The 22,231-nt window shown below is 39.3% G+C and overlaps 1 protein-coding gene across 2 annotated transcripts in view; it reads left to right on the top strand.

The window, feature by feature from the left end:
• LOC141566828 (uncharacterized) overlaps positions 1-16,614 on the top strand; it is a 98,238-nt gene extending 81,624 nt beyond the window's left edge. For both annotated transcript variants that reach the window (XM_074311935.1, XM_074311934.1), the window contains 4 exons: positions 2,791-2,824; positions 3,449-3,546; positions 3,823-3,856; positions 16,381-16,614. In XM_074311935.1, the coding sequence (XP_074168036.1) occupies positions 2,791-2,824; positions 3,449-3,546; positions 3,823-3,856; positions 16,381-16,515 (301 nt within the window). In that variant the 3' untranslated portion in view covers positions 16,516-16,614. The remainder of the gene's footprint in view (positions 1-2,790; positions 2,825-3,448; positions 3,547-3,822; positions 3,857-16,380) is intronic.
• The last annotated feature ends 5,617 nt before the right edge of the window (positions 16,615-22,231 follow it).

Genomic DNA, 22,231 nt, shown 5'->3' with positions numbered 1-22,231 from the left:
AGATTGGATATCTGGTCAAATGGAGTAGATAGCTTGGAATTATATATGGCCACAGAAAGTCTCATTTGAACTTAGATTTGGTCATCATTGCTTGGCAAAATACCAGTTTCCATAGAAATGAGACATTATAGCCCTTGAAATTGTTGCCATGTCTCTAGTATATAATATCAGCAGATTTGGGGATGGAGAGTTGAAATTGTAATCTAGGTGTTTGTGATGAAATCTATTCTAGTCATAAGGGAAATTTCCATAGCCTTGAAGAAATCGCTAAAAGGAAGAATCTTTTGTCCCTCCTTTCTCATATTAATGCAAAGATAATGAATTTAATTTATGCAATTATATGTGAGGATATGAATTGTTGCTGAGTTGTTGCTTTTTGACTCATGACTAAAGTATTTCTATGATTTAGAACCATGCCATACAAGATTTGTTTGTCTGTTTGCTTGTTGATCTGAAATTTATACTCTAAACTCATTCTTGTCTAATATACTTTTCTAGTGTTTGTTTTATAATTCTTTTTGTAATTTCTTTTGAGAAAATCTAATTTTTCTTGGCTAAATTAGAAGGAAATCTCTCTCCCTTCCATTATGCAGTAATAATAAATGGGAGATATGCTTCTAAGGAATTGAAATGGTGATAATAGCAAGTATCAAGAGTGGACCTTCAATCACAGACTGATAGAAAGGTCTCATACCATCATAATTTTCAACAATTGGACAATAGCTAAATAAAATGTGGTATATGTATTAATGAAATATAGCTATGCTGTAAGAAAAACAAAGAATTCAGAGAAGCATGGGAAAAAAAAATTTTGGTACTAGTTTTGTCAACTTGATTTTCCTGTTTGTTTCTTTGGTACAAATGATGTCTCACTGGATGGTGGAGAGAGGAAGAATATACTCAGAAATACAGTAAAAACAAAAGTTATGAATAAAAATCACTTAAAAATATTGAACCAGTAGAGGCTGTGAAAGTGAGGATGGAGGAGGAATAGTGTGGGTTTACTTTGGAACCTATAGTTGTGGCCCTCTAGATATCCATTACATTATCTCAGGGATTCTTCTATGCCTTCTGCTCCAAGGTTTCATCACTGCCTACTACTACTTCTCTTCTATCTTGTCTTCTATGCTAGCTAATGCTAAGTTGAAGAACCAGTGGCTGATCAAGCGACTCATTTAATAGTACTTAAAACAGCTTTCTGATTCTATCATCAGTTGCCCCACTTTTCATCTCCCCCCCTATATGTTGATGTTCCCGCAGAGAATTGAGTACCAGTTATTCTACCATTATTTTGCTTGTTTCTGATTCTGAAAACTGACTGCTTCATGAAATGAAGCTATTGAGATGGTTTGTGCACCTAGATAGTTGCAGTAAATATCATCAATATCAACTATGTCTTATTTTAATGCTATGAATTTGTGATTCACTCTTGTGTAGAAGCATTCTTTTCGAATTCAGATCATAATCTCTCTCCCAACTTTTTATTCTGTGTAATTCTTTGTCTTCTGATACCATATACATCTATAAATACTGGAGAGCTTCCCCTGATTATTTTCATATTTCAGGACTGAAAATATATCACACCAGACTTTCATTGTTTCTGATTCTCACCTGAAGGATCAGTCCACTTAATTATTGTGTCATACAAGTTCTGATGATGAGGCAATTTTCTTCACCTTGTATCTACTTGGTAGATTTTCAGGATGTGAAATTAATCTACCTTAGACTGAGTCTTCATGGCCCAACTGAGGAAGTCTTTGTTTTGCCCTAATTCAAGTTCAGTTTTAGTTAATATACTTGAACTATGTCTCTGACCTTGATCTTTTAGAGAAGGACTATACAGAGATTCAAAGAAAGCTCCTAAAATCAAATCTGGTCTGTGTGAGCTGAGAGTTTTGGTAATGGTCCATGAGTTATATAATATATAATCTGCATTTTCTTATCTACCATTTCTACTATATCCACACTATACCAAGTAGTTTTCCATCTCTAACTATTCCATATGTAACTAGAAATTGAGGAAATAGTTAATTCATTTCCCTTAAGTCTTCTGACTCATAAATTTCCTACAATCAAATAACCAATCTTTTAATATTTTCAAAATTAATAACTGGGTCTATCCTAAAAACACAGCAAGATACATCCCCTCTCCCCATTGCCCACTCAGATGATTTATGTTTGATCAAGATTTTTTATTTAATCCTTACTTTATTTATCTAAAGGGTAAAATGGAAGAAAAATTTCCCATAGGACATGTTATATCATTGCTTTATAGTTTCCTTCATAGTCTATTTGGCAGAGAAGTGGAGAAGAAAATAAGGAAACTAGAGTAAAGATTCAGTTCTATGATCCTATGAGATAGGATGAAAAGGTTTAGAGCTGGAAGAAATCTTAGAAATCACCTTCCTCCCCTTCCCATTTTATAAATGAATAAATTGGGGCCTGAAGAAATTAAGTGACTTGTTTTCAATACAGATTGTAAGTAGCACAATTAGGAATTAAATACAAGTTCTCATCTTTCCACTATAAATCTGATTTCTCTCTATGATACCCATTGCTTCCTGGCATGATTCCTACCTCAAATTTCTTTCCTTGAGCTGGCTTCTATATCAAAGGCTTATTTACCTCATCTTTTGACTTGACACCAATTTTCATATATCTATGTATATAGGACATATACAAATATAATATATTTAATATATATATATGAACATATGCATATATATGTATATAAACATGTGTATGTGTTTGTATTCAAAACAACAACCACCCTTTTGCCTATTTTTGTAGGGAGGAAGACATGGGAGCAGTTCGAGCCAAGAAAGTAAGTGAGAATCTTTAAATGCTTAATCTTTAAATCACTTTTCAAACTAGAATAGTAAGATAAGGTGAGCTTGCTCTTCAGTTACTGGTGTCTGAGGGCAGAAAAAGTGAATTAGAATGAAAGAGCATGAACTGAGGAGAAAAGATTGTATATTCTAATAACTGTAGTTAGAGTTTGGTCACAGGAATTTTGCCCCATCTTGGAAGATATAGAATGACAACAGTATTGACCCTACTTCTTGCCCAGCCACTTCTATTCTCATAGGGGCAACCTTATCCTGAGATGGCTTCTTTTAGTTTTAGGCAACTTTAAAACTGCAATGGTTTCCTGGAACATACATCATTTTGAGGAAACCTTGCAAATTGTCCGTCTCTATATAAGGATTAGCTATTTCAGGGTACATTTAACTCATTCTGAAACAAGGATTTTTAAAAAAATCAATCAAAATAATTATTTAACAGCAGGTAGATACCTTCCCCCTATTAAAAAACTTTTTTTTTGTTTTTGAAACTGATTCAAATTATTTGGATGTGTATACACATAGCTTTAGTTTAGAGAGAAATTAATTTCTTTTAAAATGCTTGGAATAAGTCACGTTGAATGACCTAATTTTTATCTCATTAGGAAAAAGAGAATAAAGCTATTATTTTAACACACAACTTGGTGAGATTCAGCTCAAGAACCATAGTAGGGGCCATAAAGGCATCAGCTGTCACTGAATGGTAAGTAGTTGCTTTCTACAAAAAAGAGAGAAAACTTCCCAATATATATTAAGGTTGGCAAAAAGGAATATGATGTAAAGTATTCCTCACAACTGTGTCCTGTCAAGCAGCTTCCCATCAAACAATTTTATAGAAGAGGACTCTGAAAGGACATGATCATGTTGTTGAGCCAGGCCTCTATAGGGGTCTGATTAAATAATTTGAGTCTTCTCAAAATTTTAATTTTCTAAAAGTACTATAAATATTCTAAGAGTCTTCTCTGTCTTCTTTGTCCAGGGAAGAGGTATCTGAAACCCAAGATGAGAAGAAGGTAAGTGATAATGCTAAATAATTCAAACCTGATTTTCTTATTGGAACTTGTGTCCAGAGAAAGGCATTAATATATAGGTTACATATAGACATTAATATATAGATTAAGGAAGAAATGTCCAAATTTAACCTAGCAGAAGAAGTGTTCCTTCCTGAAGAAGAAAGTGAGCATTATAGTCCTTTTCCTAATGAATATTCCCATTAAGTATGCTTCTCCAATATTTTCTCTTTTATGGGGTATTAATATGTCCTAGAGATAAGGGAGTAGCTGTCTTAGGATTTTGTAAAGAGAATGTGGCACCTACTGAAATGCTGGAGAAACTGAGGCAGGTAGAGGGTAGACCAAGGCAGGGATGGAGTCAGAGCATTGAGAACAGGAACGGACTATCAATCTGGTTCTGACAGGGTTGGGGGAGGCACTGGACATTCTGATAAGTTGGGATCAAGAAGAACTGTAATGCTGGAGAAACTGAAGCAAGGTAGAGATTAAAGAGTATTTAATAATTTATTAAATGGGAGAGATTTACTGGGACCAAATGGATCCATGGTTTCGTCCCAGGGCTGAATGAGACTATGGTCTCCAAGAATCCAGCAAACAATATGAGTTCTCAATGACCTATATACACATGGCTCAGACTCAGGGGATAGATGGAGACAGGGGCAGAGTCAGGGTGCTGAGAGCCGAACGGGACTCTGATAATCCAATTCTGATAGGGCATGGGGGATGGGATAATCTAATGGGGGAAGGAACCCCCGAAATGGGGAGAGGCATCTTGATAAAACAGTATCTGCCATTCCAGTAGCTTGGGATAGGGAGAGGCATTGTGATATTCTAAAACATAAGATATTTTATCCTTATCAGATATTCTGATAAAGAGGGAGGGGAAGTTTTGCAGGATTGAGTTTTGAGTTATTATAAACTGAAGCAGAGAAACTGAGTCAGGATTGTGTCAAGATAATTAGGGAGATTAAGTCAGGACAATAAAAGAGAACTGTGGCATAAGAGAACAATGACAGAATGGGGGGAAGCACTGGACATTCTAATAAGTAGGGAAGGTCTGGAGTCATGATGTCTAAGATGGAAGGTCTTTCTCCTTATCTGAATCATGATAATTAGGATGGAGATGTGGTATTGCAGGATTGAGCAGAACAATTATGAACTGGGGCAGAATAATTCAGGGAAATCGAGACATGACAATTTAGGGAAACTGAGGCAGGACAATTGGGAAAATTGAGACAGAACAGTAAAAGGGAAATGTGGCACAACACTATCTTCTGACAAAAAAGGTGAAGATTGAGACATATATTGATTTGGCTATGACCAAATGTTCCTACATGCTTTGCTTGACTACACATATTTTTAAAAGATTATTTTATCATGGGGTATTGAGAAAAAAGATTTTTGTTTGCTGAAATGAATTTAAAAATAAAAACCATATTTTACATTAAAAAAAAAAAGTAAGGTTGATAAGATTCAGATTTAGGGAACCAAAATGAGATTAGGGTTTCTGGTGGTCAGGGAGTTAAATGATAAGGTCTAGTGGCAGGTTCGGGATTCTGGAGATGGAGAGGTTACAAACCTGAAAACCTAGATTGATAAAAGAGTTTATTATGGGGATTGGAAGTAAGGTTAGAAATCCTGACAGAGAGCTATAAAGTCTGGTTAGGGAAATAGATGAGGATAAAGAGAGGACAATAACACTGGAAAAGAATATTCCAGTGGACAGAGGCTCCTTGGCATCCCAAGCATGGCATAACTGGCATGTTTGGAAACTCTGCAAAGAGAGGGTTTTAATTTGGCTCTTTTATATTGAATATCTTAGTGGGGGCTGGGACAGCTCAAGTTGGCTAAGAGCTGGTGGTTGCTCTTGATGGCCCTCCCCTCCTTCCCCACCCCCCCCAGCCCAGTACAGCTTGAGTTGAATTAAATGGAAGATCTACATTTGAATAGGTTTGGAATTCTCTAGCTCAAGACTCAACCGGCCCCACCTAAGTTATCTGTTTCCCTGGAGTGGTATCTCACAGAGGCAGGGTTGAAGGAGATTTTCTCTCTTCAAGGTGACTCTCAAGGGAAATAGATATATAAAAGAGTTGTTCAGTCCTCAACCACTGTGGGTGCCTTTGGTGCCAATGACTGAATAACTAACAAGTCTAATGAGTGAGAAAAGATATTGGGTGGAGAAAGGGCATGGCCTAAGCTGTATTATAGCCAGTAATAAGAATGTTATGTTGTGGACAAACCATAGACTTTACCAATATCAGCAAATCCAGAAAGAGTTAGGAAAGAGTGGTCAGAGCCTCAGTCAAAGGAGCTGGAGGTCTGGTAATGCTTTTGAAATGGAACAGCATAAAGACTTAAAAAACGATGATCTATCTCATGGAAAGTCTTTATATTTAAGTGCGCATGGGTTTAATAGTGGCAGCTTGCTAGCCTGGTCTAGCCTATTTCAGCTGCATTGGCGCCATTATTGCTCAGACAACAAGGGTCAGGAATATGCTCCATTAAATTTAGTAACTATTGAATAGGCTCAGAGAGCTAGTTGATATTTGCTCACAGGACAAGTTCTGTTATATTGCCATGTACACATTATGTACATTCTCATGTACGTAAAGTATAAAATAAATTTGTATTTGCTTGTAAAATAAAATGTATGATCATAGGCTATTAATTAGAACTTGTAAATGTATGTGGTTGCACAGGCATTGTTCTTAAATGGAATTTGTTATTTAGATTTAGTGTAGTCTGTAATTTTGAATGTTGGCATCTACTATAAATAATATATCTTTAAAAAGCCAGTGATGATTAGGGGGGGTAGAATGTAAGAGTTGGAGTCAAGGAGACCAACATTCAAATCCTTCCTCAAATCCTTTCTAATAAGTCATTTAGCATCTATCTCCCCCAAAGGCAGCTAGGTAGCTCAGTGGGTAGAGTGCTGGCCCTGGAATCAGAAAGACCTGAACTTAAATTTAAGTCTTAGGTACTTACTGTACCTGTGGGAACCTGGGCAAGTTACTTCACCTGGTTTGACTCAGTTTACTAAATTGTAAAATGAGCTGAAGAAGGGAATCACCCTTTGCAAGAAAACACCAATTGTGGTCATGAAGTCAGAGATGGCTAAAATGAATGAACAACAAAATTACTTTTTACAAACTGTTTTGGTATCCATCATTTCATCTGAGCCATAGTACTGCCATATGAGAAACCAAGGCTTCAGAAAAATAAAATGAAAAGATAAGGATGGCAGAGTCCACTGGGACCTTCACTGGACTATAACTCTGGGTCACAATTTCAGCTTTCCCTTGAAACTTTTCAGATTATTCATTAAATACCATTTTGTGTCAAGCATGATAGTAAGTAGTAGAGATACAAAGGTATAAAGAAAAAAAAATCTTTGCCTTCAAGGAGATTCCGACTACCTATTGGGGAAGAAAACATATACTTATGTAAGGAAAACAGAAAACATATGTAAAACATTTACTGAAAGGGAAAAAGATAGATTTGCTAACAATTTCAAAGACAGCTTGTTTACAGGAGAAGAATTTCAAAGGGCACAATGGAAGGGTAAATAAAGAAAATGGGAAGGGACATAATTGTGGAAACACCTTTTGGAAAGGAGCTGTAGCCTATCCTGTCCATAAGTCAAAAATACTAGAATATGCTATAGAGTTATAGGGCAGCAGATTGTTCTACACTTCACAGTAGCAAAGATACTTTTGAGTTGTCAATCAGTCCCCAAAGAAAAAGAGGAAGATAAAAGGAAAAGGAAATTCCCATTCAATGATAAATCAGATGACCATATCTGGATCTAAAGTAGGAAACAGGAAAGCCTGAGATCAAGATGATGTATTAGGGAATGCTGTGCACTAACATGAATGAAAGCTTTTTATGTGAGTTCAAGTTGTTTTTAATTGAGGATGCTTGATTAGTTTCTCTAGAAACTATTTATTAGAAAAAGCCTTTTTGAATGAGACATTAACTCAAACTCTACACTAGAAAAGGGAAAACCTTTTCAGGTTCAGAATTAAACCCATCACATGCAAAAGTAACATAAGATCTATTACAATGAGTTTTATTGAAGCAATTCTATATAATTAACCAAGACTCCACTGATGGAATTCCAGTGGCAGTTAGAGAGTTGTGGAAATCCCCTTTTGGTCAAAGCAGGTCCTTCATGAAAGAATTCACGAACCCAAGGAGTTTTAAGTGCAAGAATGGAAGTTTATTGTTTGGATGAGAAGTCAGCTTTGCTAGAAAAACTGACTTCTTTGTGGCAAAGTCCAATTAGGGAAATAACAAAAGTTTTTTATTTTTATTTTTTTCTGAAAAAAAGGTTTCTCCACAGCAGGCAGAAGTCCTGGCAGGCTTTGGACATTCTGCAAAAAAAATGAAAGAACAGAAACCCCTTTTATGAGTAGATCTTGGTGAGGGACTGGTTGCTGTTTGAACTGATCAGACCAGGATCTCCCAATTGAAATTACTTTGAAGGCTTTTTTCAGTCTGAATTTGAATAGAGATCCAGTTATCAATGGAAGTCATTTGTCTTAGAATTAGCCCAGCTTGGGAGGGGAATGTAAATTGTTAGCACTAATATCTGTCTGCCCAGGTTGCATGTACCTTCGGATTCTAATGTTTATTGTGCAACAAGAAAATGATATTCACACACATGTATTGTACCTAGACTATATTGTAACACATGTAAAATGTATGGGATTGCCAGTCATCGGGGGGAGGGAATAGAGGGAGGGGGGGTAATTTGGAAAAATGAATACAAGGGATAATATTATAAAATATATATATATATATATATATATATATATTATATATATATATATATATATAATAATTAAAAAAAAAAAAAAAAAAAAAAGAATTAGCCCAGCTTGAGAAGCTCTCACACAGACTCTGTGGAGCTTGGGAAAGTCAGGAATCAAAGGAGACAGAATTTGAGAGTGTTAATTTCAAAAGGGAACACAGTTTCACACCCCCATCATTCAGAAGGCACCTAAGTCACTGTTTGCATCTGGTGCAAAGGATCGATTAGATCCCAAAGGTTCCAACAAAAAGCATTTTATTAAAATCTTATTCTAATACCCTCAGGTAGAAACAGTTTTCAAGATGATTAAAAAGCAGTTCAAAAAGATAAAAACAAAAACTATTGGTAAAAAAAAAAATTCAAAAATTCCTAAAAACTTCTTTTTTACTCTTCTTATACAAAGTACCCAAAGTGTGGTCTCAAATCAAACTATATGAGAGAAAAGTTATTCCTAATTATTTTAGGTTTGCATCACACTTGGAGATGGGAAGGAGGTGGATTTTCTAAATTTATTTCCACACTGAGGTAATAGTATGGCAGGTGGCTTACAAGCTGTCCTTTTTTGTACAGAAAATGTCTTATCTCTGATGTGATAAAGGTGCTGCCTTCTCTATAAGGACTTCAGGATGGTTATTGATGGGTAGTAAGAGATAAAAGGCTTATCTTTACCTCATCTTCTAGTGAGGCATCTAGTAAAAAAAAAAAAAAAAAAAAAAAAAAAAGAGTCCTGATTATCATCCTCAGATACCTTTGACTAATGTATTTGGTTGAGAGGGATGAGAAGAAAAGAATTGGAATTCTCCTTCATCTACTGAAAATAGGCTAACAAAGGATGAATTTTTTTTATGATCCCAGGTACTACAGGGCAATTTAGACTTAGGTGAACCTTTTTCTGTGGAATTTTAATTAAGGTCTAGTCATTTCTCACCATTTTAAGATGAGAACTGAGAAAAGGGAGCTAAGATGGTGGAGAAAAGTCTGGGAGTTGCCTGAGCTTTCCCCCAAATCCCTCCAATAATGCTATAAATAATGCTATAAAACAATTCCTAAAACAGTACAATGCACAAAAGGATGGAGTTGATGAGGGCAGGGTAGCAAAGGAGAGGTGTGGCAGGAATGGTGAGAGATTTCCTTGTTCTCCAAGGCACGGGCTCTTAGTGAAGGAAATTCACTTTCTCAAAGGCTGTGATAAAAAAGGCTTTTATTGTTAGAGAGACACCAAGATAAAGGCTTTCTTGGTGGGCAGTTATCATTTCAAGAGAGAATTGATTTTGCAAAGAGACATTTTCTGAAGGCCTATTTTATACAGGAAAATAAGAATAGGTAAGACCATTTGAGTTTCTATATGAAAAGAGACATTCTCTGGAGATTCATATGAAAAGAAACATTCTCTGGAGACTCATCCTGAATCCAGAGGATATAAGACTGTAATGTTCTTTTCTTTAAATTGTAATCCTTCTCTGGGACAGATTTCTTGAGGAGCTTCTGGAGCAGCCTTGGCTTCAGTTCAGTTTCAATAATCACCTCAAATGCAGCCAGGAGTTAAACGTCCAAATCCTTTATTGTGTCCTTCAAAGTCTTGAATCTTTGGGCCTGGTTAGCTTTAATAGAGGCCTATCTCTCTCCTTTGTTCCCCGAGAGCTCTTGTCCAAATGTCTCTAGCCAAGCACAAAGGTAGAAGTGAGAATGAATCAGACTCCAAGAGTGTGGGATTGTGGGTTTCTGTGGGCTTGTGAATCTCCTGAAAGTCAATCCTAGTTGTGAATCTTCCAAAGTCCCCTGAAGTTCTCCCAAAGTTCTGAGAGCTTCTTGCTTATATGTTCCACACTGAGTACACACCAATCATTATATCAAGAGGAAACCATTATTTGTTGTAGAATTTAATTAATGCTAAATCAGATTTAACCATTGTCTCCTCAATTCCACTCAGTACCTTGTTTCAAGTTCTGGTCCATAACATCTCCTTGTAGGGTGAGATCAATCACACTGAACCAGGCTAAATTAGATAATTATTGTCTCTTATCCATTCCAGTAACTTAGCACCTTGGAAGAATCCTAACATAAGACCATTTGAGTTTGTATTTACATAACTTTACAGGGCTGTCTAGTTTTGCTCTCATCATCTCCCCCCTCAAACAATAAGCCCAAATTCTTTTGGGAAAAGAATTGAAGGTCTCAGGTCTTCTAGTTACTTCCTGCTAGAAATGGCCGTAGAGCTGACCCTAAGGGGGGGGAACGGAGGAGGGAAGGGGAGAGAAGAAGTGGTGCTTTGGGGAGAAAAACGAGATCTGAAAGCAGTAGCTGCAGTGTCCAGTGGATGTGGAGTTTGTACATCAGTTGTCTCAGGATCTCCAGGTTGTAAGAGAAGCTGGAAGTTTGCAAGTCAAAGTCTAGAGGAAACAAATCTCACGAGCCATCTGAAAATGCAGGGACCAAATATGAGCAAAAGGATAATCATCAGAAGAGGAGTTAGTATAGGGACCAGTAGGGACCATATCCAGGAATTCCACCCAGAGGAGGACTGGGGAGGTGTGAGAAACTGCTCATGGATGTCTTGCATCCAGGCAGCTTTTTGTAAGATTCTCTCAGTGCGCAGCTCAACTTTCCTTGAGTAGTTGTTGTACATACAGCAAGGGGTGTTGACCAGAGAGCACAGACACCACATCTTGAGGTGAGAAGATAATCTAAAGCCATGCGATTATCGAAAACCATATTGGCTAACCAGTCAAGATTCCTGGATCTTCCTCAGGAAATGAGCAAGCTGATGGATTGTAGCTATCAGGTTGTCATGCTCTAAGTATCCAACCCAGGGAATTAGCATTCCAGCCCCTTTCTTCAATTACCACAGAGCATTCTCCCCAAATCACTGCTTATGTCTCCTCAGAGGAGTGGGGGCTGTGTCTAGGGCAGTGAAAGGGGTAATCAAGTAGCCTAGCCTTGGGTGCAAGCCCCGTAATGTTTGAAAGGAGTCAGGTATTGGGAGGAGAGAATCACAGGTGGGTGAGGTTTTCAATTAGAGGCATTTCTCTTAATAAGCCCCTTAGAGGTGCTGGAAGGGAGATGGGGAACTTACTTTGCAAAGGAAAGCATATCCCTTAGGTGCACAGATGGTACCTGAGGTCAGAATCTGAAGCAGTCTCCTGGCTGTCCTGAAAGGAGAAGCTTTTACACAGTTAGAACCTCTACAGGGGAACATAAGCGTGAAGACTAGTTCCCATCCTCACCAGGGTCCAGCCTCTCCTCTGGACTGGCTTCAGGAGAGGTGGGGGCTTAAAAGCTCCCTCAGGATTCATCTGGGTACAGATTGGGCAGGCTTGGCAGACCTGTCTGATCATTTTTTCCAGTTTGTGGCCAGTAAAATGCGTTTTACCAGGGAATGGAGAGCATTTCTCCCCAGGTGCATGGCCTGGTGCAGAACAGAGATCAGTTTGCACTCACTTGCCTCCAGGAGTAAGAGGTGGTCTGAGGGCTTTGAAACCAACCAGAGGGAGAAAAGGTGTACCCCCGTTCCTTTGTGAGAGCTTTTTCCTGTGTACTATAGGAAAGGGTAAAAGAATCAGGCAGCTGAAGGAATTAAAGGTGCTATTGGTGGGGAAAGTTTTAGCAGCAGAATCTGCCAACCTGTTTCCCTCAGCCTGAAGTGAATTTCCCTTCTGGTGCCCTTTACAGAATGTGACCCAGACCTCTCTGGGCTCACGGACAGCTTGCAATAAATGCAGAAGCCCCTTTCTTTCCAAATAGCTCCGTGAGCATGCAAGATATGAGAAGTATATTTGGAGTCAGTGTAGATATTGACTCTCATCCCCTTCCCCAGTTCTAAAGCTCTGGTTAGGGCTCAGCCTTCTTAGCAGAAGTCCCAGGAGGCAGTGGCTTAGCCTCCAGAGTGCTATGAAGAGACACCACTGAATAACTCGCCTTTCTCTCCCCATTCTCAAGAAATCCAGACCCATCTGTGACCCACTCCCCTTCTGGGTTCTCAAGGGGGGACATCCCTTAAGTCAGATCTACTGGAGTAGACAGAATCTATAACTTCCTCACAATTATGGACAATCTCTCCCGGCTGAGAGATGTCAGGGAGAAGAGTGGCAGGACTTAGAGTGTGACAGACCCAGAGAGTCAGGACAGGGGTATCTAGCAGGAGGGCCTGGTACCTAGTAAGCATCCTGCTGGAGAGCCACTGATGCCCTTTGGCTTCTAGAATGATTTGGACTCTGTGAGGGGTTACAACTTCTAATGACTAATCCAGGGTCAGTTTGGAGGCTTCCTTAATTAACAGGACTGTGGCAGCCACTGCTCTGAAACAGGAAGGCCATCCTAGGGAAACTGAGTCCAGCTTCTTTGAGAAATAAGCCACAGGCCTGGGATCAGGTCTTAGAGGCTAGGTAAGGACTCCCAAAGCCTTCCCATGCCTCTCATCTACATACAGGGTGAAAGGTTTCTGTAAGTCAGGGAGGGCAAGGGCAGGGGCAGAGGTCAGTTTGGCTTTCAGGGTTTTAAAAGACTTGGCCTGATCAGGTCCCCATTCAAGAGGAAGGTTATTGGGACCTTGAATAAAATCACACAGGGGTTTGACAATAATCCCAAAATTGGGGATCCAGGATCCTGTAGAAGCCAGCCATGCCTAAAAAAGGTACACAGCTGCTTCTTTGAGGCAGGATCTGGCAGGCTTAAGGAAGCCTGTTTCCTCAGTTAGAGAGCGAGAGGTGGGTGAGATTGTGGCCCAAATATTTGACAGACTGGTGGGCAATGTGGACCTTTAATAGGGAGACCCTATAGCCTCCTGAGGCTAGAAAATTTAGGGACTTTATGGCCGCTGTCAGAGACTCCTCTCTGGTCAGGCTGCAGAGCAAAATATCATCCACATATTGGATAAGGCTGCTGCTGGACAGCTCCAGGTCTCTCAAATCTTTAGCTAACTGGTGTGGGCTATCATGGAAGCCTTGAGGCAGAGTAGTCCAGGTTAGCTGGTGGGGGAGTTCCCCTGGCTTAGCCCATTCAAATGCAAAAAGGAACCTTGAGTCCTTATGCAAAGGTATGCAGAAAAAGGCATCTTTAAGGTCCAGGGTGGAAAACCATTGTGTATTCCCAGGAATCTATGTGAGAATCTTACATGAATTGGGTACAATGGGATGAATGGGAATGAACACTTCATTAATCACTCTAAGATCCTGCATAGGCGGTAATCTCTGTTTGCCTTCCTGATGGAAGGAATCAGAGTATTACAGGGGGAGTGGCAGGGGATGAGGAGTTTGAATTTAAGGCACTTGCCAATCAGAGGCTGCAACCCTATCCTGTCTTCCTGCTTAATTGGGTATTGACACCTATGAGGAAATACACTAGGATCCCACAGTTTAATGAGGGCTGGGGTGGCATGTGTTGCTCTTCCAGGGATGCCCTGGTCCCACACGAAAGAGTCTATTTCCTCCCACATTTCACAAGGAATGTGGGGGGAAGGGGAGTCTGGAAAAGAGCACAAAGAGATTATTTGGAGATTTGAGCTCCCAGTGTCACCATCAAGTCTCTACCCATCAATGGGCTGGGACAAGAAGGGATAATTGGAAAAGAATGTGGAAACAATAGGTCCCCGAACCGGCAAGGCAGGGGGAGGGTTTCCAAACAGTTTCTATGTCTCCTCTCAATTCCCATCACCTTATGGGGGGAGGGACCTGAGTGTGAGAGCAGAACACTAAGAGAGACTCCGTATCAAAGAGAAACGAGATGAGCCACCTGCTATGTCCAAAGTCACCCTGGGCTCAGCATCGCTGATGGAGGAAGGGGGCCCATAGCCAAACCCAGGGCCTCACCAGTCCAGGTCTTGAGAGGCCTGAAGGACGAGACCTTTCCCGGTATTCTGTTTGCATATAGGGCAAGGGCCTGGAGGCTGACTCTTCAGAGGGAAATGAATGCCCTTGCCTAGTGACCTTGCTTGTTGCACCTAAAGCACGAACCCTGGAGCCCCTTGGAAATAGCAGCAGCCAGAATCTAGGCCTGTTTTCTGTTCTTTGCTCTGGCCTTTTGGTGGTCCTCTCGATCCCTGTTAATTGAATACCCCAAAGGCTACTTCCAATAACTGAGTCATGGGAGTTGGATAATATGGGATCTGAGATCCCCCTTCTGATAAGGGGGCAGCTCTGGAGGCAATTTGGGAGCGTCCCGCTGAGGGCCTCAGGGTGGGGCAGACACCTTGCCACCCCCAAAAGAGTAAAAAAGAGGGGGTCATTCAGGGTATCAGTATCTATTTCCAGTTCCTCCACAGTAAACTTAACTAGCAACATTCTGCAGTTTGACCTCAATTTAGGATCCTGGGAGAGACCCATGAAAGCCCATACATAGGGAATTTCGGTCCATTTACCCTGTTTCCTGCAAAATAAATCAATTCCCTAATAGTAGTGAAATTGATTGAGTCATTAAGTTGACATGTCCTTCTGGTTGTCTAACCTATATTGCAGCCATACAATATTGCAAAAATGGATGAGCCTTTTCGATTTTAAATCTGTCAAGCCAAATTTGTCCCTATTTTTTAAGAGACAGCCTAAAGGAGAATCTCTAGGAATGGAGGAAGGAAGCTGACCCATCCTGCCACAAGCCCAAGCTTTACGCTTCTATAGCTCTGTCCTTCTCCAGGAGTTCCTAGAGACAGGAAAATGTGACAAAAGTTCTCTTCAGTAAGAGTGCTATTTGTCAATGTGCAGAAATTTGTGTGTCCAAGCGTCCTTGACCCAAACCAATCCGAATTGAGCATTAACCTCTGGACAGCTCCGCCTATGTGTTCCCCAGGGAATTTGAGCTGTCTTCCCCCCCACACACACTGTAGAAGGGTGATGATGTGGGTTTACCTCAATGGGAAAAAAAAAACTCTTGTGAACAAAACCTCATGGAAGGACCACCAAATGATGGGGGCAGGGTAATGAAGGAGAGGTGTGGCAGGAATAGGTGAAAGATTCCCTTGTTCTCCAAGGCACAGGCTCTTTAGTGAAGGAAATTCGCTTACTCAAAGGCTGTGATTAAAAAAAAAGTGATTTTGCACAGAGACATTTTCTGAAGGTCTATTTTATTACAGGAATCTAAGAATTTGATTTTATATATGAAAAGAGACATTTCTGGAGACTCATCCTGTCTCCAGAGGATGTAAGACCATTTGAGTTTGTATTTACATAACTTTACAGGGCTGTCTACTTTTGCTCTCATCAATGTAAAATAATTTTTGGCTAAATACAACTTGAAGGTCATCAGAAAAAGTCTTATCACACCTGGGTGAGAGTGGAGCACAGACTAGCCAGACCATGCCAGCACAGATTGAACCCCCACAAACCAGAAGCAGGTCTTGGTCTTGATCTCATAGTGAATCAGCAACTGGAATAGCTGCTTCCTGAGCTCTCAGCCCACGGATAGTAAGGGACTCAAACAATTGAATAGGAGATTACAAGAATCTCTTTGCTAGCACTGAGGTAGGACACTGTTTCTTTGCCCTTGTTTAGATCCAGGTTGGAGACCTGGGTGGCAGTCCTAAGGCAAGGAAGAGCACTAGCATACCAAAGCATATAGAGGAGAATATATGCCAGGCAATACAGAGCAAATGAACCTTCCCAATGGGAGCATAACTCATCACAACTGAGATAGAGTATCAGACTTGCTCAAGAGGAAATTCCCTGAAATCTCTGATATAGTAACTGGGCTAAGGAACTGATGGAGATGGTTGCTTTTTTCCCAGAATATTTCTCCCTTCATGAAGCTGAAGAAAAGTTGGAATCATGTATCGGATGGAGATGAATCTGATGACCCTCTGGTGGAGGTGCTTATAGGTTTTTCCCTTGGGAATTCCCTTAGGGATTCCTTTGGGATATGAAAGTAAACTCAGATTCTAAAGAGAAGAATAAACTTCCAATACACCACAGTCCTAACAATGGGGGAAAAGATCTCAGTTATAAATATAGCTATGAATAAATGTTGTGTATGTGATTATTCTCTAGCAAGTGATATTACTCTGCAATGTGATATCATCTTTAAGTGTCAGGAAACTGGGAGGGAGGGGCACATGGTTTTTCATGCCTTAGAAGTAACTTCCCTCTCTTTTAAGAGTTTTGATTGTATGCCCTTATTCTAAAAAAAAAAAATCTTTGAACATGCACCTTGAATTATGTATATAATTACTTGTTTTAAATTATATATCTAAGTATTACTATTGATAATCATTTATATCATACAATCCATTTAAAAAGTATAATTTTTATTTTTTTGTTATAGCTTTTTATTTACAAGATATATGTATGGGTAATTTTTCAGCATTGACAATTGCAAAATCTTTTGTTCCAACTTTTCCCCTTCTTTCTTCCACCCCTTTCCCCTGATGGCAGGTTGACCTGTTAAATATGTTAAAGTATAAGTTAAATACAATATATGTATACATGTCCATACAGTTATTTTGCCGTACAAAAAGAATCGGACTTTAAAATAGTGTACAATTAGCCTGTGAAGGAAATCCAAAATGCAGGCGGACAAAACTAGAGGGATTGGGAATTCTATGTAGTGGTTCATAGTCATGTCCCAGAGTTCTTTCACTGGGTGTAGCTGTTTCAGTTCATTACTGCTCTATTGGATTTGGTTCATCTCATTGTTGAAGAGGGCCACGCCCATCAGAATTGATCATCATACAGTATTGTTATTGCAGTATACAACAATCTCCTGGTCCTGCTCATTTCACTCAGCATCAGTTCATGTAAGTCTCTCCAGGCCTTTCTGAAATCATCCTGTTGGTCATTTCTTGCAGAACAGTAATATTCCATAATATTCACATACCACAATTTATTCAGTCATTCTCCAATTGATGGGCATCCACTTAGTTTCCAGTTTCTAGCCACTACAAAAAGGGCTGCCATAAACATTCTTGCACATACAGGTTCCTTTTCCTTCTTTAAAATATCTTTGGGATATAAGCCCAGTAAAAAGTATAATTTTTAAAAATGATGAGATAAGAACAAAATAATATTTACTCCTACTGGAATTCCCAGAATAGAGAAATAAGACCTGAGCTTTAGAAAAATCACTTTGGCAGCATTGTGGAAGATGAGTTGGACAGGAGAAGAATGAGATAAGGAGATTAGGAAACAACTGCATAGTCCATGAAGGGATAATGAAGACCTGAACTAGAATGATGGCTGTGGGAGTAGAGAGACGGGAGTGATGTGGAGTTAGAAACAAGATTTGGCAATAATTTAAATGTGACAATGTGAGGAGTCAAAGGTGATACTAAGGTTGTGAACCTGGGTGATTGGAATGATGGTGGAATTTTTATTAGTAATAATGAAATTTGGGAAAAGGATGGATTGAATAGGGAATTAGATCATGTAAGAATTTTTGTAATTTGGCATAGTTTATTGGTGCCTGTAAATTCTATGCAATTTACCCACTCAGAATATTAAGAGTGGGGTAGATTCTTACTCAATTGTTGCCCCAGAATACAGAATCTACTATTCAAGAACTCTGCTTAAGTCATAAAATGATGTGGAGTAGGAGATTAGGGGGAAAAGGATTGGGTATACTGGGGAGGGTAGGTGGGAATTTTCCCAATGACACCTGCTCAATTCAATAACTGAAGATAGGTAGCTTACATGCAGCAGGAAGTTGGAGAAATGAGAGTGGGAAGTGATCCAATTTCTAAACTCCAGTGTAGTAGTTTGCATTCTCCTTGGGGTTACACCACTGCTTCCACTTTGGAGACCACTGCTACGAGTCAGGAAATAATATCCTAGGAACTGATGGTATATTGGACCTTAATCACCTGAACACAATATTCCTGCTGAAGAGATGGGATTTTTCTTCTTTTAGTAATGTTGAATTTCATCCTACCTTATTTCAATCAATCAGAACCTTCAAGTTAATATAGAACATACTTCTGAATCTCAGTGCCTCTAGTTTACTCTGAGAAGCAATCAACCTGCCATAATCCAGGATTCCTAGTCATTGAAGAGCTCTAGTCAGTTAGTTAAAAAGATAGTGATCTAGAAAGGGGAATTTAAAAGAAATCAGAGGTCTGTGGGAGCAAAAACAGCAAAATAAACGGAGAGGCATGGAAGTACAATATAATGTATCCATGTATTGTAATATAATTCTGTTCTATGTAATCATGATATAAACTTATTGAAGTTTAAATTCAGTTTGAAGTGGGTGACTGTGATTTCATTCATTCATTTATCAAATGTTTATCTGCACTATTTATCATCACCTGACCCAGAGTACAAATCATTGGACCCAGGTACTCCTAAAGATTGTAAGGAAGTACAAAGAAAAGTCTGAGAGGAGATAAGATACAAATACCTACACATATTCTATTGTACAGCTGTTTCCGTCTGTCTGATTGTTCATGATCCATATAAGATTTTCTTGGCAAGATACTAGAGGAGTTTGCTATTTCCTTTTCCAGTTCATTTTACAGATGAAGAAACCGAGGCACACAGGGTTAAGTAACTTTCCCACCGTTACACAGCTAGTAAGTATCTAAGGCCAGATTTGAACTCAGATTCCCCTAATTCCAAGGCTGCCTCTCTATCCACTGTGCCACTTAGAAACACACATACCACTTAAATAGTTCCTACATGCACACATGTATATGTGCGCACACACACACACACACACACACACACACATACATGCACAACTGCAGGCACTTAAAGAGGAAAGAGAATTTCCAATTGTAGAGATAAGGGAAGGTTCCATGGACAAAATGGCATTTGCTTTGGTTCTTAAAAAATGGGTATGACATTGACAGGATGGATTAACTTGGATGAACTGAAGAAGTCATTTCAGGAGAAAAGAATGGCATGAGCAAAAAGCCCAGAGGCAGAAAACTAGGTTTTGATCAGAAATTAATTCAGCTTAAACAACTAATCAATGTCAGTATGTAAAGCTTGAATGTGGTTTTTCACAATAAATACAGAATTTGTGGTGCTTCCTTTGAAAGATTCATAGTAATATAAAGTCTGATTTCATAAAATCTGCTAGGACTAGAAGGGAACTTTATGGTCATCAAGTCCTTTGGCAAGTTGTTTCACTGCTTTTTGATCTTTAGCTTCTTCCTCTCTAACATGGGCTCAAAAGCATTTATACGTTAGGGAAGTTGCAAGGAAAATGCTTTGTCAATATTCAAGCAGCACAGAAATTTAAGCTGCCATTTTTATTACAGTCTTATCATTACTTAGACACTATAGTCATATTGAAGAGGTTTGGGGTTGTGTCCCCAAATGATGAGGTTCAGCACAGGGTCCCCTTGGTTCCCCTGGAATTTAGCACAGGGCAGAGAGTTGCGGGAAGCCCTTTGGGTTGGAATAGAGGTCCTTCATAAAGGAATTTATAAACCTGAAAAACTAGACTGGCAAAAAACTTTATTATTGGTATTGGGAAGTCAACTTTTGCTATGCATGAATAGAAAGACTGAATTTTTTGGTGACAAGGTCCCAACAGAGGGATATAAAGTTTTTAGCAAAAAAATCCTATCTTAGCAGAGAAAGTGAATAAGGTCTTGTTAGGGAAATTACCCGTCAGGAAGGTAATAGTGGGATAGGAGGTGAACCAATGCAAACATGTCCCCACAAAATGAACCCTCCTCTGAACCTGGATTAAACCAGGCTGACAGTGTCAGCCAATAGGTGGTCTTCTGATATATGAACATCACAAAGAGGTGGCCCTGGGCTCTGGAAGGCTCTGTCATTTTGGACAGGCCCTGCCGAAAGGGAAAGGCTCGGAAGATGGACTGATGAAGAACTAGCTACATCCGGTCCTCCAAAGACTGACCAGCTAAGTTCAGAGACACTGGTAGCCCAAGTGATAATAGGATTATCCTCTAAGGTACCCAAACTGATGGATCAGGCCTCACAGTTTCCTCATTATTTTATCTTTTAAAATATTCTTTCTGAAAATAAGAACAAAACGTACAGCAAATATCTCTGATAAAGGCCTCATTTCCCAGACATATTGTGAATAGAGTACAATATTTAAAACAAATACCATCAAACAACGGATAAATCATTAAAGGATATATACAACAGTTTTCAGAACACACCAAAGTCATCAATAGTCATATGACAAAACTCTAAGTAAGTAATAAAATGGAAAATACAAATTGAAACAATTGGAAGTACCAATTCTCACTTTTCATATTGGCTAAAGTGGCAGGAAAGGAAAATGATCAAGCTGGACGGGATGTGCAGAAATTGGGCCACTAACGCACTCTTGGTGGAATTGTGTATTTGAACCAGCAGTCTGGAGAATCTTTTGCAATCATGCCCAATAGACAATAAAACTCGGCATACCCTTTGACCCAGGAATACTGGCAAAGACTATATGTGTCTTTCAAAGAGATCCAAGATAAAGGGAAAGCAACTATTTCAACAAAATGGTTTACATCACCTTTTTTTAGTGGCAAAGAATTGGAATATGAAGGGATACCCATCAGTTTGGCATAACTGAACAACTTGTAGGATGTGATTGTGAGGGAACATTATTATGTTACCAAAAATGCTAAAGGGCATGGTTTCAGAAAAACCTTAGAATTGCTTGGATATAAGGTGAAGTGAGCAGAACCAGAAGAACATAGTTCATACACAATAATAGTAAGGAGTAGGCTATTCTCATCAATGCAATGCCCAAGACAATTCTAAAGGACTCATGATGAAATAAAGCTATCCCTTTTCAGAGACAAAATTGATGAATTCTGAGTACAAATTGAGCCTTTTTTCACTTTCTTAGTTTTCTTTTTTTTTGTCCTCATATCCTCCTTATCTAGAGGGATAGAATAGAAACAATCCTTAATGTATATAACCACAGAGGCCATTCTCTAGGCAAGTGAGTAGGAGATAGAATGCCAGGTTGAAGAGTTCCCATCGTTTCCATCTGTTCATTTACCTTTCTTAAATCAGCCAACATTCTCCATTTTCCAGATTTCATTCTGACAACAAATATTGGGGAATTCCAAGGACTTAGAGAAGAGTCCTAGGTCAAGTTGCTTCTGTACTATATCTAATAAGGCCTGACTTTTATTGCTATTTAAGGGCCACTGTTCTATGCACACTGGTGTATCAGTTTTCCATTGGATAGGAACAGGTGAAAGTGGCGGCAGGCCTTCAACAGCAGCCCTGCCTAAAAAACCAAAGTACTCATTTTTAATCCTAATTGGTGTAAAATGTCTCTTCCTTACAGATTGATGGGGATTTTTTCAATATAAAAGGAATAAAAACTACTGTTTCACTTTCAAATATCCATCTCAAGGGGGTAGCACTAACTTCAGCTGCTATTGTTCTTCCAATGGCTGACATCTAAGTGTCTGCCTTAATCTCTGGCCAGTGACAGGGCCAGCTGGCACCTGTGACGACTGTGCGATCTGCACCAGTGTCTAGCAATCCTTCTAATGTTATACCATTTATATAGTGCGCATAGGTCGGTCAGCTGTCCCAGCTGCTGTCCAGTATATTCCTGGATTTTGTTGCTTGCAGTTAGAATCTGGGAGACTATCACCAGATTGCCCATTAGAAGTCTGTATCAGTAAATCTGATACTACTACTTGTTGTGGT

This window comes from Sminthopsis crassicaudata, chromosome 4 (genome assembly GCF_048593235.1).
Source record: "Sminthopsis crassicaudata isolate SCR6 chromosome 4, ASM4859323v1, whole genome shotgun sequence".
Classification (NCBI taxonomy): Eukaryota; Metazoa; Chordata; class Mammalia; order Dasyuromorphia; family Dasyuridae; genus Sminthopsis; species Sminthopsis crassicaudata.
The sequence above is the reverse complement of the archived record's forward strand: the minus strand, read 5'-3'. Positions and strand labels throughout refer to the sequence as shown.